Below are 19,673 nucleotides of genomic sequence, written 5' to 3'. Positions count from 1 at the left end.
ATTCAAAAAGAATAAACACGCACGGTGCGTGTCGAAGACACATAATTACACGAGAACGAGAATGAGTTGAGTTGGACGACACCGACAAATGTGAATTAACCTTATATTTAATCATTCAATAAATAAATGCTTAAAATGTTAAGTATTTGAAAAACCACACATCTAAACAATATGGGCTAATACATGTGCATTGTCACCGCCGCCCAACCCGATTCGTGCTTTTGCTTGTGTATTTCGTGTCTTTGACATGCACAGCACTGTTTATTCTTTTTAAATAAAATCTATATAATTTCCTTTCATATTGTAACTCCTATTTTTCTTTTCTTTTTTTATTTCAACTTAACTTAAAGAGTTATGATCTTTTTATGGCACGTAAGCGAAAGAAACTTCTTACGAAAAGCGCCTTTCGCTTATGTGACATAAAAAAGTGATAGATTAGAAAATAACTTGAAATGGGAGCTAAAAAACGCTTATGATTACCACAAGATGAATGAGCTTTCTTCATGCCATTGATTATTATCGCAATAGAAAAAGGTTTAGCAGATCCACTCAAAAGCATTGTTGAAGATTGAGCTTTGAGTAAGAATGATAAATAGCCTGATAAAGCAGGTGGGTGTCGGAGAAGTAATCAAAACAAGAGAGAAAGGTAAGCGTGTTTAATCGGTTAACTGATCAAATCGAATTACTCAAAATTTATTAAGTGAATTTTTTTTCAATAAAAATTTTATCAAAGTAAATTAGATTTATTGGTCGGTTAATTGAATTAACCGAAATTTATAAATAATATATATTATATATTAAATATATAATATTTTCTTCTTATTTGGTTAATTCAATAGATTAATTCGGTTAAATTGAAGTTTAAACACCCATAAAGCTAAATAAATATAAATAATATATTAAATATTTAATAATTTCTGTTAATTTAGTTAATTCAGTTATAACTAACTGATTTCAAACCGAATTAACCGATAACCAAAGTTTAAAAAAACCATTAACCGATAATCTACCGAACCCAAAATCAATCGACCAAAATTTCGATTCTGTTGGTTAATTCGGTTTTAACCAAATTATGAACAGCCATAGAGAGGCATTTTCTGAGTTGTGAAGGTTGGAAATGATGATTGAATTGAGACGAAAACAAATGAGCTTTGTTGTGCTATTCACATGATCAGCAAACATGGAGGCAGTTGAGGCCTTTTTGGGAGGGATCTATTCTGGAAATAATGTATGGTCGGACCACCATTGTTATAGGACTAAGAATTCAGTGCGTGGGATCTGAAACAGTGGTGAGGTGCCTTTACTTTTCTACCACGGGGGGAGTTTTACGTATGTTGCTTTGTTTTGTTGTATCTTTCATTACGTAGGGATACTTATTGTCTGGTGGATTATAATGTTGACGTGGCAGTCTATTTGTTATGTTTGAGTTACAAATTTAGTTTATGTGTTATGTTATTTGTCACGTTATATTAACTACGGTAGACTATCACGTTAATGTCATAGACCACCACATCAGTATCGTGATCTATCACATCAACATGATAACGATTAAACCACGAAAAACAATTTAGAAAACAAATTCATTTAAGCAGAACAGCACTTCCCAGTACTTGCTTATTGCCGGAGTCAATGTTACCCTTTCATAATCATACGGGAAACGAATGCATTTAACCGGTAAAACAATTTGGGAATATCAGAACGTAAGACGTGTTGAATTATTAGTATGTTATGCGCTAATCATATTTAGTAGAGTTTACTATGGGTTAATTGTATCATTTAGTTTAAATTGTGGGTTAATCGTATTGTTTAATTTAGAAAACAAGTAATTTCCCAGTCCGCTTGCCGCGCGGACCAAACTCAACTGTACGTCTTCCAGCAAAATTCCTTCCCTTCTACAGATTCTCTCCTTCTCTTCCTATAGGGTTTCTTTCCTCTATAAGAAAGTAAAAAGCAAAAAATAACAACATTTCTCCTCCATTTTTCACGATGTGGAGCTTCCTTTGGCGATCCATCGATCGCTTCTCTCCTCAACACTTCAAGTAATTTCTCTCTCTTCCTCTCAAATCCATTTTTAATGCATACAGAAGTTAAACTGTAATTAATTGTATTCCATCAAATTACAATGTGGTACGGATTTTTCTTCCTTTGACTTTTGTTATTATCTCTAGTTATTTTGATGATTTTAATTAAGATTAGCAGTTACATTTTCTTCACATTGTATTTTTGTATCTTGTGGATTTGTCATCGATTTTCATTTTGATGATTATTATTTTGACGTTTTTGTTTTAAAATTCTTGTTCGTGGATATAGATCTGTAGTTACTGAATTGCGGCAGATCAAAGTTGTCGATGAGCAGAACAGGGTAACTTATTTGACTTTTAAATACTTTTTATTGCAGTGCTAGTTCGGAGCATTAATTTATGTATACAATGGCCGTGAAAGGTTGAATCTCCACGTATATGTTTAACTATAATTAAGGAAGTTAAATTTCAACTGATTAAATTTGGATATATAGTTAAATGGACATGTTGTTGTTAAAAAACCCGCTTGCGAAGTTTTTGAATTCTAGTGCCTTGATGCATTGGATAATTATCCTGATGACTAATATATGAACTTCTTCAGGGACCAATTTTGTCTGAAGTCTCAGGTTAAAATCATTTAGAAATAAACACACACATACGGCTTGTGCTTGTGTCCATTTTCTAACTAATCAGGATATGTTCTCTTCACTTTCTTCGCATTTGCTTGTGTGAATGAAACACCTTTTCTCTTCTCTTTAATGCCTTGTTTTTACAGTTCTTTTCTTCTTCTTTCCTCCAACTTTAGAGTGTGAATTGTACAAGCTACCAATTAAATGAATGAATGAGCTCTGGTGCATAGAGTGCCTCACCATTTAAGAAGTAACCATAGAAACTATGGAACCCACTATATATTTATCCCTTTCCATTTACTCCCTTGTTTTAGTTGTTGTGAAATTCGGGTTAATTTCCACCAATAACAGATTCACCGTGAAAACTATTATCTAGGTGACTAGTGTGAAAACGATTGTACTAAAAATCACCCCAAGGTAGATTCCCAGGAAAGAGGAGGGGTCACAATGGTCCCTCTTAAAACCCACTTTCCTTAGACAGAACTACCAAGACAAGTAATTTTAATAGGACAATAATTGACAACAACTATACCCGACAATAGCTATTAAATAGACATAAAAGAGAACACCAAAATATTTCACTAATAGAGGAAATATTACAAAGAGAGAAAGAATACAAATAGCCTTTAAAATAGAAGAAGGCTTATATTTGTGGGATGATTAACTAAGGAGGAGGAGGGCTTTATTTATAACAAAAGAATTTCCCCTCCTCCTTATACACAACCAATGTGGGACTTTTGCCAAAAACCAACAAATCTCCACCTTGGCAAATTCCACACACATCTCTAAAAAAAAACAATCTTTTAATTTGTAACAATATTGACCAAATCTAAACAATGTTTAAACTTGACCGCAGTTACCACTTTTGTCAACATATCAGCAGGATTCTCAGTGGTCCGAATCTTCTGGATTATGACTCCACCTTCTTCTAGAATCTCTCGTACAAAGTGATATCGAACATCGATGTGCTTCGTCCTTGCATGGTAAACTTGGTTCTTTGCTAAATGAATAGCACTCTGACTGTCACAGTGCACTTTGATGTGCTTTTGTTCCATTCCCAATTCACCAAGCAACCCTTGAAGCCAAATTGCCTCCTTCACAGCCTCTGTAACTGCCATATACTCTGCCTCTGTAGTAGACAAAGCCACTGTTGACTGTAAGGTGGACTTCCAACTGACTGGTGCCTTTGCAAATGTAAACACATAACCAGTAGTTGATCGACGCTTGTCCAAATCACCTGCATAGTCTGAATCACAATACCCAACTACACACTGACCATCTTGTTTGTCCTGCTGAAAGACCAAACCAACATCTACGGTGTTCAGAATATACCGCAGAATCCATTTCACAGTTTGCCAATGCTCCTTTCCAGGATCATGCATATACCTGCTCACAACCCCAATTGCCTGTGAAATATCGGGTCTCGTACACACCATTGCATACATCAAGCTACCAACAGCACTTGCATACGGAACCTTTGACATGTATTCCCGTTCTGCATCATCCTTAGGTGACATGGATGCACCGAGCTTGAAATGAGGAGCAAGAGGTGTACTAACTGGTTTTGACATCTCATTTATGCCAAAACGTTTTAGTACCTTCCTCAGATATTCTTTCTGAGACAAACAAAGCCTCCCCAATTTCTTATCCCTTGATATCTCCATGCCTAGAATCTTCTTCGCTTCACCAAGATCCTTCATCTCAAACTCCTTGTTCAATTGAGTCTTTAGTTTCGCAATTTCTGTCTGACTCCTGGAAGCTATCAGCATATCATCAACATAAAGAAGAAGATATATATAGGATCCGTCTTCTAGCTCGCGTAAATACACACAATGATCATATTTGCTTCTTGTGTACTTCTGCCCTATCATAAACTTGTCAAATCGCTTGTACCACTGCCTTGGAGATTGCTTCAATCCGTACAACGATTTTTCTAATTTGCACACCATCTCTTCTTTTTCAGCAACTTTGAATCCATCTGGCTGAGTCATGTAGATTTCCTCATCCAAGTCTCCATGTAAAAATGCAGTTTTTACATCCATCTGAACTAGTTCCAAATCCAACTGCGCTACCAAAGCCAACAAAATTCTGATGGAGGAATGTTTTACAACTGGAGAAAATACTTCATTATAATCAACTCCCTCCGTTTGAGCGTAGCCTTTAGCCACCAATCTTGCTTTGTAGCGGATGTTATTCTTGTCAGGAAATCCATCTTTCTTTGCATATACCCACTTGCACCCAATTGCCTTCTTTCCCTTCGGAAGACTAGCTAGTTTCCACGTCTGATTCTTTTGAAGGGATTGCATTTCTTCATTCATGGCAATCCTCCACTTTTTATGTTCTGAACTTTGAACTGCTTCATTAAAAGTGGCAGGAACGTCATCAATTGCAATTGGTGATGCAAAGAGACCATATCAGCATAACGAGCAGGTTGTCTAATGGTCCTCTTTCCCTTTCTGAGTGCAATTGATTCATGTTGCTGTGGAGGTTCTTGGGTCTGAACCTCTTCTTCATCTGACTCTTCTTCTACCATAGGAGAGTCAACATCATTTTCTTTACTGGTTGGGACAAATTTGCTTCCTTCAAACTCCACCTTTTTGGGAGTTCCATCTGTCTGCTCCAATTTTTCTGAAGTCACCTTTCTCAACATGGTAGATTCATCAAAGGTAACATCCCTGCTGAAGATTATTTTCTTTGTTTCTGGACACCAAAGACGATAGCCTTTCACACCAGAGGTGATCCCCATAAAAATCGCCTTCTTTGCTCTTGGATCCAGCTTTGACTCCTTAACATGGTAGTATGCAGTGGAACCAAACACATGTAAGGAATCATAATCTGTAGCAGGTACTCCAAACCATTTCTCTAATGGTGTTTTACCACCAATAGCAGTCGATGGTAAGCGGTTGATAAGGTGACAAGCATAGACCAAAGCCTCAGCCCAAAATTCTTTGCCTAACCCAGCATTAGACAACATACACCGAACCTTCTCCACTAATGTCCGGTTCATACGCTCTGCCACTCCATTCTGTTGTGGTGTACCTCTGACAGTGAAGTGCCTAACAATACCTTCCTCTTCACAGACTTTCAGAAATGGATCATTTTTGTACTCTCCACCATTGTCTGTACGGAGACGTTTGATTTTTCTGCCTGTTTGAGTCTCCATCATCTTTTTCCATTTAAGAAAAAATCCTAGCACCTCATCCTTTGTCTTCATTGGATACACCCAAACTCTCCGGGAAAAATCATCAACAAAGGTGACATAATAGTGTGTTCCTCCCAATGAAGTTGTCTTGGAAGGCCCCCATACATCTGAATGAACATAATCCAAAATACCTTTAGTATCATGGATTGCTGTTCCAAATTTCACCCTCGTCTTCTTCCCTTTGATGCAATGCTCACAAAAAGCTAATTTGCAAGCCCGAGCACCCTTCAATAATCCTTGATCTATCAGTAATTTCAAGGATTTTTCACCAACATGCCCCAAGCGCATATGCCATAACCTGGTTGCTTCTGACTCCTGTTCATCAGTAGAAGCTGCCACTGCTGCTGTCCCAACAATTGTACTACCCAGAAAGTAATACACATTGTTTCTTTTTCGGATTCCCTTCATTATCACCAGTGCACCAGAGATAATCCTCATAATCCCATCTTTTGCCCTCACTTCTAAACCTTTTGACTCTAAGGTTCCCACAGAGATGAGATTTCTCATTAAATCTGGTACATAATGGACACCTGTTAAGGTTCTGATTGATCCATCCTGATTCCTCAAGCGAATTGAACCAATCCCAAGTGTGTCAAGAGGGGAATTATTTGCTGTGTAGACAATTCCACCTTTTAGTTCTTTAAAATCAAAGAACCATTCTCTATTGGGGGTCATATGGTGGCTACAAGCTGAATCTAACAGCCATGAACTGGAACAGCTGGTTGATGGCGTAGCAGCGAATGCGAAATCTGAATCTCCATCATCATACTCGACCACATTTGATTCTGAGACAGCCTTCCCCCTTTCAGGTTTGCCTTTATTCTTTAGCCTGGGACATTCTTTCTTCCAGTGCCCTTTTTCTCGACAAAAGGCACATTCATCTTTGCTCAATCTGGACTTGACTTCGATCTCCCTCTGCTTCCTTTATTCTGACTCTTGGAACGGCCTCTAACAACAAGAGCTTCTGCTTCGACACTTGTGTTTTCTTGTTTGTCTTTCTTTCTCATTCATAACTATACAAGGCAGCAGTTACTTCACTGAGAGACACATCAACCTTCCCATGAAGTAGAGTAGTTTCAAGATACTCAAACTCATCAGGAAGTGATCCCATCAACATCAGAGCCAGATCTTCGTCTTCAAAAGTCACGTCCATATCATCAGATCAGTCACCAGCTGATTAAAGCTAGTAATGTGATCATTCATAGTGGTACCTGGTACATAGTTGAAGCGGAACAGTCTCTTTTCATGTAGAGTTTGTTCTGACCGCTTTTCTTCAAAAATTTCTCCTCCAGTGCCTTCCACAATTTACTTGCAGAAGTTTCCTTAGAAAATGCATACTTCTGCTCTCTAGAAAGACACGATCGAATAGTACCACATGCCATTCTATTGATCCTCTTCCATTCTTTCTCCTCAACATCATCTGGTTTCTCTCCTTCAATAGCAATGTCTAGACCCTGCTGAAATAGGGCATCTAGAACCTCGCTTTGCCACATGCCGAAATGACCGGTGCCATCAAAAATCTCCACTGCAAATCTAACATTTGTCACAGCATTTCTTGCCAAAATTGAAGATGAAGAAGCGTCTGCCATTTCTGCTACAAATTCTATTTAATAGCTGCCAATGCAGAATGTCAATTATCCCAAGGAAATTTTTCTGATGTGGAAGATCAGCCTAAGCCGCAACCACAGAGCATACTAAAATAAACCAAGAGCGCTGATACCAATTGTTGTGAAATTCGGGTTAATTTCCACCAATAACAGATTCACCGTGAAAACTATTATCTAGGTGACTAGTGTGAAAACGATTGTACTAAAAATCACCCCAAGGTAGATTCCCAGGAAAGAGGAGGGGTCACAATGGTCCCTCTTAAAACCCACTTTCCTTAGACAGAACTACCAAGACAAGTAATTTTAATAGGACAATAATTGACAACAACTATACCCGACAATAGCTATTAAATAGACATAAAAGAGAACACCAAAATATTTCACTAATAGAGGAAATATTACAAAGAGAGAAAGAATACAAATAGCCTTTAAAATAGAAGAAGGCTTATATTTGTGGGATGATTAACTAAGGAGGAGGAGGGCTTTATTTATAACAAAAGAATTTCCCCTCCTCCTTATACACAACCAATGTGGGACTTTTGCCAAAAACCAACATTAGTTACTATCCTTTTATTTTTTCAATACCTTTCTATCAATAAAATTTCTTATGCTAAATGAAATGCCAGGTGAAAAAGAAAAATCGTGGTCGAGACGGCTAAGCCAATTGAATTTGAATTTTCATTTTATACATTGGATGAATCTGGTTTGTTATTAACAGAGTATATTGATTTGTAATGGACCGCAACTTCGCCTTGCGGAATGATTGTGTTGTTTGACATAAGCAATCAATGAAAAGGCTTTGATTCTTTTAGATACTTGAAGCCTGAATTGAATAGTTGATTCTCTGATAACATTGAAATGTTGTTTCTTTCCCTCTTCACTTGAACCAGCCAAAGATAGACGAGGACCACCCGACATGGTTACATCTTCGGATAAGAGATTTTGATCCAGATTTTTTTAAAGCTAGAGGCAACCAATCTAAGGTTTCCAATCCCCCTCCCGATGGGAGATGGACACTCGGTTTCCATAGTGCTAAGGCTTGTGAGACAGCTCAGTTATTGATTCTTGAAGAGACTAGTAAGCAGAGGTCCTCTGTTGAGAGCACGCTTGCTCCACTGCTTCAGGAAGATTATCTAGGAAAAAATATGGATAGCCGAGGCGACTAAAGCTCCAGCCTGAGTTCTAGGTTTGCCTGCTAACTAAAAAGAATGAATTTTCATTATCAAGCAGGTTGGTTCAACTAAGAAATCTGTTTAATTTTGCAAAGGAAAAGGTGTTTTCTATATATATATATATATTAATTTTTTTCTAAAGTGGAAAAAAAATCCAGTACAGATGAGATGACTGTCAACAGTCGAAGAATGTTATTTTGTTCTTTAGGCATTATTATTGGTTGCTGTGTGTAGTTGACATGTTTTAAAGCACAAGTAAATATGGCATTGTGAATTAGAAAATTAGCTGCTCCCATTTACTCTTTTGGTCGTCTTCCTTTCCCTTTTTAACCCACTTCATTTAGAAATAAGAGATCCCTTCCTTCTATCTTTTCTCATGATTTTGATGTATGCTTGAATAGATTATCCATATCTTTTTTTTTTTGTGAACATGTGCTTTTTTTTTGGGCTTACTGCCTTGTACAAAGCATCTCATATCAAAATCCATTTCCTGTCTTATCATCTTCAGGAGTGCAGCTATTGTACCACTCTCCTCGTCTGCAGTTTTCCATGTGCACGGTGCGTCAACTTCGCTCGCTCTCGCTCTATTCCCTTATTCCTTGCAAAGCATTTCCAGCTTTGCATGACATCAAAAGGTGCATCAGTCATAATCAAACTATGCGGAATCTTATGTTCATATATCTAAATTCACCATTTACCAAATAAATCCATAGTTCTTTGTAATGAAGTTTGCTCAGGACTAAAGTTTAGGAACAATCACATAGTTTTAACTCATTTAGCAAGTTAATAGACTGTTCATTTATATGAGGTTATGCCTGATATATTCATGTACGAGCATAAAGTAACGTTGCATGACACATGTTCTTAAAGATCATTTTGAGAAGTTCAATCAAGGAAAAACGAAACCAACACAATGGACGTAATCAAGGGGGAGTGGTTTTTTCAGTTGGGTCTGTTGGTTTTCCGATCAAACCTACAAAAATCAATCCGATCAAATTTTATACTCTAAACAAACACAGTCCCTGTTTGGTGTGGTTTTATAAAAGCATTTTTAGTTAAAATGTCCATTTTGACCACAAAATCAAAGTCAAAAGGATATAAAAAATAAAAGAAAATACGGTGGAAACGGTAGTTTCAAACTAACCGCAAAAGTTAGGATTTCTAGCCATTTTTATTTTCAACTTTACTTTTGGAAGTAAATTATAATTTTACCTTTACTAATGCATGAGCTCCGCTCAATTATATATTTACGTTTTATTTCAATAATTTAATATTAACATAATGTTATAATGAACATTTTATTTTTTCAAATTCATTTTTAACAACAATCTCAAGCAAATAAATTTTAAACTACACTTTTAAATAATACTTTTAAAATTTATTTTCTACAACACTTTTGAAAGTGTTATTTTTCAAAACATCTGCGAAACTAGTGTACAATTAAACCCAACTTAAAGCTAACCAATTCAATTAATTATTTAACCGACTTTATTTATATAAATAATATATATGTAATATAAAATATTTAATCAACTTATGTATTTTAATAAAAAAATATTATTTTTTTGGTTGGACTAGTTTTGAAAATTCTAAACTGATAATAGAAATAACCAACAAAGTTAATCTCATAACCCAAAAGTTGATTAAATATCCTAAATCAAATCAAATTAGTTGAGGGAGTCAGTTTTGTCGGTTTAAATCGACAAATGCTCCTCGAAGAATATATAGTTGAGGTTGTCCTGCTGTTGTACGATACTTTTATTGTATGTTCATTTCAGGCGAAAGACACGAGAAATTCCGTGTGCAAATCAAGAAGCAGCAAGAATTTATTCAGTTCGAGCTCTTCGCTAGTGCAGAGAATTAAAAAAAAAACTAAAAATAGGATTATTAGGGTTATTCAAAGTATAGTGAAATTAAATTCAATTCTTAATTTTCTTATAATTTTTTCATAAAAAATAATATAGGTAATAATTTTTGCAGAGGATATGAGTGATTATAAAATAATGAGAACTTGTTAGAAAAGGAGTGTGTGGCACATAGAGATGGTTATCGAGCGAGTCGATCGTGAGTTAGATAATGTTTGATTTATGCTCGTTAAAAAATATTACTGTTCGACTTGACTTGTTGCTCGTTAAGCTCACTAAAAAAATTATCTTATTTTTTTAACTAAAAATAAAATTTACTAATACTATATGAGAATATTAGAGTTGTGTTTATTTTGAATTAAAATAATATTATAATTAATAATATTTTATTATTTATTAAAAAATAATAGATTAGTTTATTATTTATTAAAAACTAATAGATTAGTTAACTTATTATTTTTTATTATTTATTAAAAAATAATAGATTAGTTTATTACTTATTAAAAACTAATAGATTAGTTAACTTATTATTTTTTATTATTTATTAATAAATTAATAATTATTATTTAGATTTATTTTTTGAATGAAATAATTTTTGAAGTAATTACTAAAAATATATTTTAAAAAATTAACGAGTTGTTCGTGAACTTATCAAGTCGAGTTAGACTTTGTTCGGCTCAACTCGTTGAAGTCTCGAGTCGAGTTCAAATTCAAATCAAACCAACTCAAGTCGAGTATTTATCGAATCAAATTCGAACTACTCATTAAGTGATCTACTCTACTCGTTAATAACGGTCGTGCGTAATTCCATTACCTTTTAGGCGTTTACATTAACAAAGATGTCATGTCAAAATTAAAACAACTTTTTTTAAAGAGAGAAATTTCTTCACTGTTAAAACCTTTAAAGTTTTGGGCGGCCACAATGAAACACTATTTAACAATTCCCTTTCTCTTTTAGAGGGTTTTGTTCCTCTGGATATTGCTTTCTTCCACATGGCCACGTATAGATCAAAAGATGCTTATTTGAAGCTTAAAAGCATAAAACCAGTGGCCCTTTTGAGTAGATAATGCCATATTTTACTTTTCATATTTGCTTTTACGAGAGAGTATTTTTCTTAAAGTAAAACAATAATATATGTGTATATATCAGGGATCCATCAAGGGAAGTAGGTGGGGTAATTCCCCCAAAAATTAAAATTATTTTATATTTTAAATTTTTTTCAATTAAAATATGTTTTCGCCCTTCCTGAAATTTTATAAATCAGTCGTTCCTAAAGTTTTAAAAGTTATCCCTCTAATACAAAAAAGCATTTTAGCTCCAATGCAATGTGTTCCCTTGAGGAAAAAATTAAAGGCTTTGACAGGTAATGAATAGAAAAGGTATCCCTCTTAACTTTCACTTTGAGACCCGTATCTCTTTTAGTGTTCCAAACAAAGATTACCATGAAATATTCGGGGTTTGGATTTTGTTTTATATATATGCTTGAAGCTTCTTTAAACAAAGCTTAACCGTTATAGCTGGGGACGGTCTAAGAAACTGCATATATTCCCCTCTCACTTTCATTCAAACACTCCTTTTCTAGCATTTCAGAAATGCTTTGCATTCAAATAATTTGGTGACCCCTTTGTATGTCTTTTTAGGCCAACAAAGGTAGAGAAGACGCTTTTTGACCGGAGAAGGCTGAGAAAAATACTCACTGGGGAAAAAGAATAAACAGCTGGGAGTTTTGGATTATTTGTTGTTGTAAGGAATTCCTTGGGTCCTACTTCTCTATCAGTTTGTCTAAACCACTCACATGCATACAAATCATATAATTGTTTCATCACAACCATGTAGGACAGTGTAACGTAATGTTACTTGTGTGCATACGTTTACGCTATTTAAATTCTTAGGTTGATTCGGGAGTCTTTTGTTTGTTAAACTCACGATGAGTTAGAGATATGAATGTATGTTCTAACATGACATGTATATGTTCTATGGTATAGAACAGGAATGTATGTAATGTGGTATTCTCAACAGCATCGAGAATATTGTAGTGTTCTGTAGTTACATTTGATATTAATAAATGGGTTTTCTCCTTTTGTTTATTTTATTTTCTGTTCTTTTTTCTCTTTTGTAATGGCTGTTTTTGAGGGAGACGTTTAAGACTAGAAGCATTAACGGAAAGCATGGGGTTGGGAACGAATGTTTTGCATTAAAAAACCAAGTAAAAATTAGGATTAGATGATTGAGGAAAGAAAGGGAGATCTCTCCTTTTTGTGTGCATCGATTTTAGTTATATAGGGGCGTGACTTGTGAGTGCTGTTCTTCTTCCTATGTAATGGCACGCTGCCGCTGAGGAATGTAAGAGAAGCAGTGAATTAGAACACCCACAACACCAGAATCAGGCAGAGGCTATATATAGTATTTGCATGGTTGATATAATAGACAAATTCTTCTAGCCAATTCCATGCACAGTTTTCTCTGTCAAGTATAATATAATGACGAGCAATATGCACCACTGGCTTTGTTCTGGACTTTTATTTTTATGTCATACGTGCGAAATAAACTTCAATATAAATGCTTCTATATGAGCACGCATTCTTTTAAGGTGTGGGAGCTGATGAGGTGGGAGGGGAGGAATATGGTGGAGGTTATTTGATTTTTTTTTTGAAAATTAGAAACTTTTTGGTATAAATTAGATATAAAACTATTGTGTAAGGACTTATTTGATATCTTAGCAATAGTTTAGGGGTAAAACTAAATATTAACTTTTTTGTTAACATTGTCACATCATCAGTTTAAGAGAGATGACGATAGAATGATCATTTTGTTATAAATCGATAACATTAGTAATTAATTTGTAACTTTTGAAATTTATGTGGGAAAAACAAAAACTACTCAAAATTAATGACCATTAATATAGTTTACCCCAAAAGAATTATCTTACGATATTCACAAATAATATTTATTTATTTATTTAATTATGTTTGTAAATGTGTAAAAAATAACTACATATACATAAATATATTTACATGCCCAAATCTTATTCTAAATTATTTTTTAGAACAATTACCTTGTTCACAAATGATTTGGTTCCATGCAATTGGTTATGGATACAAAAACTGTCATACGAGCCTTTGGGACTCCTTATCTTATAATTTTCAAAAAAAAATCCTTATCTTAATATTTTTAATTATTTAACAATAAATGATTTAATTCCTATTACATTCGTTAGTGTTGGAACTCATAACTTTTGAGAACAATAATAATTCTTTTAACCGTTAAAATAAATTAGCTCCCGTTCTCTTGTCATATTTTGCATTTTTTTCCTATGATTTGTTCCTGCATTTTTCTTCCTAATTTTGAACTCAAGAGGGTCCAAAAGCTCCGTTAACTTTATAAAATAATGGAGAGATAGAGAGAGGGTTGTGAGTGGGACTGTGGGAGTAGAATGTTTGTGCTTTGGGAGTTGCGTATTTGTTTTGGTAAGTTATACCGTACCGTAACATTAATATTCGACTAAGGAAAGACGATATCGATTTTTTTATTTTTAAAAAATAAAAACAGTAAAAAATTATTTAAACTATTATTATTTCAACTTAAAATATTAATGTTTTTTAATATTTTCGGTAAAGTGCAAATAATAACAAAAGCGGTAGAAAAAATAACAAAACCAGTAGCGTTTTACTATATATGTTAACAAAACCGGTAAAACGCCTAATAATAACAAAACCGATAGAAATAATAATATTTTCGATAATTTTTTACCGATTTTATTAAAAAATAATAACAAAACCAGTAACATCTTTCTTTAACCTTATATTAAATCTGCAGCACGTGAGACTTTCCCATATTTGTTTATAATCCCCATGCAAAACATATACATGTAGTACGTATTTTTATTTTACGTAGAGTTTAAAATGATTAATTCTATTGAATCGAATTTTTGTTAATGGAATATTTTAACCCATCAATTAAATTATTTTTTTAAATATTAATCGAATTGAATCGATTAATTCAATTGATGATTAAATTAACTAAATTTTTTATAATTACTTTTTAGTTAGATTAATTTGAGTTCAATAGAGATTTTTCATTTGAGTTACAATTTAATTAGTTCTTGATAATCCAATGGGGTTATTTAGTTAAAGAATAGTTGAGTCTTAATTTTAGATGGTTTTAGCTCAAAATGAGTGTATATTTATTATATATATATAATATATTTAATATTTTTGATTAGTTTAGTTAATTAATCAAGTTCAAACTAAATTAATCGTTAACTGAATATTGACAAAAAGTAACATTTCTCTAACAAAACTAATTCTATTATCAATCAGTTAATTCGATTAATACCAAAAAAATGAACACCTCTAATTTTAAAAATATTTCTTTACATTAACAAAAACAAATAAATAAAATGATACCAAGTATTAACGATAAATTTATACTTTTGTGTAGGCTAAGATAGTGTAGGCTTCAACAAGATCAGGAATGAAGATGAATATACTATTGTGTATATTGAAGACAAAGATCTAGAGGTGGTTTCATCATTTTTAGGGTAAAAACACTATTGTGTTAGGGACGGACGTAATTTTATGTCAGGGAAAACAAACTTATAATAGGATGAATTATGAATAAAAAAATATAAAGAAAATACTTAAAATATGTATCGATCTGAAAATTTGGAAGATAAACTACTTTCACCCACTCCTCCTCGATCCATCTGTGATTGTATTGATATTGTTGCATCCTTTATGCTTGTCAGCACATGTATTCCACTTTGCACTACAAAATCGACTTTGGACCCCAAAATTTAACCTCGCCTACAAGAAAGCATAGCGCCCTAGCTATCTCCACACCCAAATCTCTCAAATCTAGTCCACTAGCTGCTTCTTACACAACTCAAATCTCCCAACCCCCAAAAATATACTACTTCCTATTTCCTGCTATTTAATTCTTAAATACCATAACCCACTCTCATGATTTCCATCCTCTACCCTTTTTGTTCCATGAAGCTTCAACTTCTCAAACTTTCCTTCATCTAATCATTTTGTTTCAACTGTCCTTTCACTTGATACTCCAGTGGGAAAATAGGTTTCGGGCGAGACAACATGCGAGCCGGGGGTTGCACGGTGCAACAAGCTCTAACCAACGAGGCTGCCAACGTGGTAAAGCAAGCTGTTACTCTGGCTAGGCGGCGTGGCCATGCTCAGGTCACTCCCCTCCATGTAGCTAACACCATGCTTTCTGCTTCTACCGGTCTTCTCCGTACGGCTTGTATTCAATCCCACGCACATCCACTCCAGTGTCGAGCCTTGGAGCTTTGTTTCAACGTCGCCCTCAATCGCCTTCCGGCTTCGGCTTCGAGTCCGATGTTGGGAACTTATTGGCAATACCCTTCCATCTCTAATGCCTTGGTTGCCGCCTTCAAGCGTGCTCAGGCTCACCAGAGGCGTGGATCCATTGAGAACCCGCAACAACCGCTGCTAGCTGTTAAGATAGAGCTGGAGCAGCTTATAATATCGATTCTAGATGATCCTAACGTAAGTAGGGTCATGAGAGAAGCCGGTTTCACTAGTACGCAAGTCAAAAGCAACGTGGAACAAGCTGTTTCCTTAGAAATCTGTTCTCAAAACTCTCCTTCAGTAGACAGTAATAAGTCTAGGGAAAGTAGCAACGCTGATTTAGCCCTCTCTCAACCTCATACTGCTTCTCAAGTTGCAAGCAACAAAACTGGGAAACCAAGAGGATCAGATCCGATAATTAGGGACGAAGATGTCATGTTCGTGATGGAGAATTTGATGAACGAAAAGAGAAGAAGTTTTGTGGTCGTGGGAGAGTGTATTTCCAGCATTGAAGGTGTGGTTAATGCTCTGATACACAAAGCTGATAAAGGAAATATTAAGTTCGTAAACCTTTCTTTCTCATCTTTTGGGCATCTAAATAGAGTAGAGGTCGAGCAAAAACTTGAAGAGTTGAAGAAGCATGTTGGGAATTGTTTAGGCAAGGGGATTGTTTTGAATCTGGGTGACCTCAAATGGGCTATTGAGTATAGAGCAAGTTCAAGTGAGCAAAGTAGGGGATATTACTGTCCAGTAGAGCATATGATCATGGAGATTGGGAAATTATTGGTATCCAACATTGGGGAGAGTGGGAGGTTTAAGCTCATGGGGTCTGCCACTTTCCAAACTTACATGAGATGCAAAAATGGCCATCCATCACTGCAAACTGTTTGGGGTTTGCATCCTCTAACGATTCCTGCAGGCAGCTTACGCTTCAGTCTCATCACTGATAGGTAAACTAATAATCCTTGCATAAATACACACTGGTTATTACGGCTTTAATCTTATACTTCTTGGTTCTCTCTCTCTCTTTTCTTCTTCAGCGAGCTACAAAGTCGGGCCACAAGCAATAAAGTTGGGAACGGGTCGAGCTGGTCGACTTGGGCTGAACCCCAACACCATGACTGCCCTGTGGTTGAACCTACACAGACTGTTGAACCCACCAGTGCTTTGAGATTATATATAGCAGAACATAATTATAAGGACCCCAGACCACACCCATCCTCGAGCCCTAACTCAGCTTGTTCCAGTGATGTGATGGAGATGGAATATGTTCACAAGTTCAAGGAGCTGAATGCCGATAACTTGACCACCCTTTGCACTGCATTGGAAAACAAGGTGCCATGGCAGAAAGATATAGTTCCGGAGATCGTGACCACAATCTTGAAATGCAGGTCCGGGATGATACGAAGAAAATGGAAGTTGGTTGATGGTGAGTCGACTAAAGAAGAAACTTGGTTCTTCTTCCAAGGTGTCGACGTTCAAGCTAAAGAGAAGATAGGTAAAGAGTTGGCTAGGCTTGTTTTCGGATCACAAAACAACTTCGTCTCCATTGAACTAAGCAGCTTTTCATCTACGAAAGCGGATTCAACGGAAGATTGTCGAAGCAAGAGATCAAGAGACGAACAGAGCTGCAGTTACATTGAGAGATTCGCTGAAGCTGTTTCGTGTAACCCACATCGAGTCTTCTTCATTGAAGATGTTGAGCAATCAGATTACTTCTCTCAAATGGGTTTCCACAGAGCGATTCAAAGAGGAAGAATAAGCAGAGCAGATGGAGAAGAAGCTGACCTCAGTGATGCTATCGTCATTTTGAGCTGCGAAAGCTTCAGCTCGAGATCAAGAGCATGCTCTCCTCCTGCAAAGCTGAAATCGGATGGTACTTTCGAGGAAGATAAAGTGGGTGGATCGGAGGAGACTACAAGTCCTTGCGTGTCATTGGATTTGAATATGTCCCTTGACCATGATAGTCTCGAAGAGCAATCAATCCAGGATATTGGGCTTCTTCAATCTGTGGACAGAAGGATCGTTTTCAAAACTCAGGAGCTGTAGTCCTTTGCGATCCTTCAAGGGCTCAACTTTTCTTTTTCCATGAAAATTCTCTTTCTTCAAATTGTCTTTAGATTCTCAGACATTCCTAGGACTGGACTAATCATGTTTCTGTAAATATATGTTCATTAATCATCTTCTGCTCATTTATCCGAAATAGACTCTAAAACATAAATCAAAATTTAATTTAAATCACGAAACCAACTTACCTAAGCGATTAAAGGAATTGTTATTATTCTTAAAGGTTACAGGTTCGAGTTTTAACTATTACAACAGGATGATTGGTGATTAATTGTTAAATGGTCGAGAATATTTAGAATATATATTACTTTGTAATCACTTTAACTTAATAAAAAATTAAATTTAAAACAACCAACAATCAATTTATCTCGTAAGATGAGATATTAAAACTTTGAGATAATATTAAGAATTCGAGTTTTGATATTATGAATTTATGAATAAAACAAATTATATTAAAAGAATTACTCCAAAATGTACCTTTACCGTACTTATTTTGGATCAATTGACCTATAAATTAAACACATCTAATTAAACTAAAGAAAAAATATTAATTTAAAATAAGAATACTTATTTTTCGAATATCTTTAAAATGTCACTAAATTATTTGAATACAAAAAAATATATAACAAAAGAAAAAATAGTTCATAAATATTTTTTTGTATAGTTTATCCTTTATAATCCTTAATCTCTTATATAATGGCGGACGACTGAAGCTTAATGTATTCGTGTATGCCTCGTGCGAATCAATATTCCATACATAATTTATGTTTCGCACTGCTCATGCTCGTTAAATTGATGGGCAAATTCACTTTTAGTACCTAATCTATTATTTTTATTCCATTTTAGTACATAAACTTTTATTTTTTTTCAAAACCATATTTAATATTTACTTTTTATTCCTTTTTAATACCCCACCGTTAAAAATTTAACAAAACTCTTGTCCAACATTTTTATAGATAAATTACATCAATCATCACTCAACTATCTTCTCACTCTTGGTTTGGTCATAAAAGTTAAAAAAAATTTAATTTAACTACTCAACTTTCAAATTAATCTTGTTTCATTCTAATTTATTTTATTAATATTTTTTTTACATGACATTTTTATTATTATTTTATTATTATATAATTAAAATAAAATAATAAATTTAAAATTATACTCAAACCCAAAAATTATACCAAAAATTCTAAACCACAAACCACTCACCCCACGCTGATGACATCACTCTTATCAACCCCTCCAACTCGTTCCTTCCTTTTTTTAATCATATAGTAATAAAATAATAATTAAAAGATGTCACATCATAAAAATATTAACAAATTTAGATTGATCATAATAAGAGTAACTTGTTAAGTGATTAAATTAAAAAAAACCAAACTTCAATGACCAAAATAATATCGAGAAGATAACTGAGTGATTAATGATGTAATTTACCTATAAAATACTCGCGTACATCAGTTCCGTTGAGTTTTTAACGGTGATGTACTTAAATGAAATAAAAAGTAAACGTTAGGTATGATTATAAAATAAATGAAATGTTAAGTACTTAAACAGAACAAAAGTGATGGTTTAGATAATAAATGTGTAGTTTTTCATCGTTTGCATTGGATTAAACTCGACTAATGCAAGAATCAAGTGGCGATACTTATAACATTAAATTGAATATTTCATTAGGCCTTCATAAAGTTCATTATTATCGTTTTCGTTATGCAATCATAATTGTCGAGATGGAATAAAACAATATTTTTGGTGTTCACCATGAGATAGTGATAGAGTGATTGA

General features: G+C 34.5%; 1 protein-coding gene and 1 long non-coding RNA gene across 2 annotated transcripts; both read left to right on the top strand.

The window, feature by feature from the left end:
- Window positions 1-8,020: 8,020 nt before the first annotated feature.
- LOC120159857 lies at window positions 8,021-12,187 on the top strand. Its single transcript, XR_005519391.1, has 3 exons — window positions 8,021-8,645; window positions 9,140-9,189; window positions 12,138-12,187. It is a non-coding gene; the product is annotated as an uncharacterized LOC120159857 (long non-coding RNA).
- Window positions 12,188-15,404: 3,217 nt separating this feature from the next.
- LOC120159881 (protein SMAX1-LIKE 3-like) lies at window positions 15,405-17,957 on the top strand. The gene is made up of 2 exons (XM_039170398.1): window positions 15,405-16,774; window positions 16,865-17,957. The coding sequence occupies exons 1-2, from the start codon at window positions 15,591-15,593 to the stop codon at window positions 17,871-17,873; spliced, it is 2,193 nt and encodes a 730-aa protein (XP_039026329.1). The 5' UTR covers window positions 15,405-15,590; the 3' UTR covers window positions 17,874-17,957.
- The last annotated feature ends 1,716 nt before the right edge of the window (window positions 17,958-19,673 follow it).

Source organism: Hibiscus syriacus, unplaced genomic scaffold, assembly GCF_006381635.1.
Source record: "Hibiscus syriacus cultivar Baekdansim isolate YM2019G1 unplaced genomic scaffold, ASM638163v2 tig00111378_pilon, whole genome shotgun sequence".
NCBI lineage: Eukaryota > Viridiplantae > Streptophyta > Magnoliopsida > Malvales > Malvaceae > Hibiscus > Hibiscus syriacus.
The sequence above is the reverse complement of the archived record's forward strand: the minus strand, read 5'-3'. Positions and strand labels throughout refer to the sequence as shown.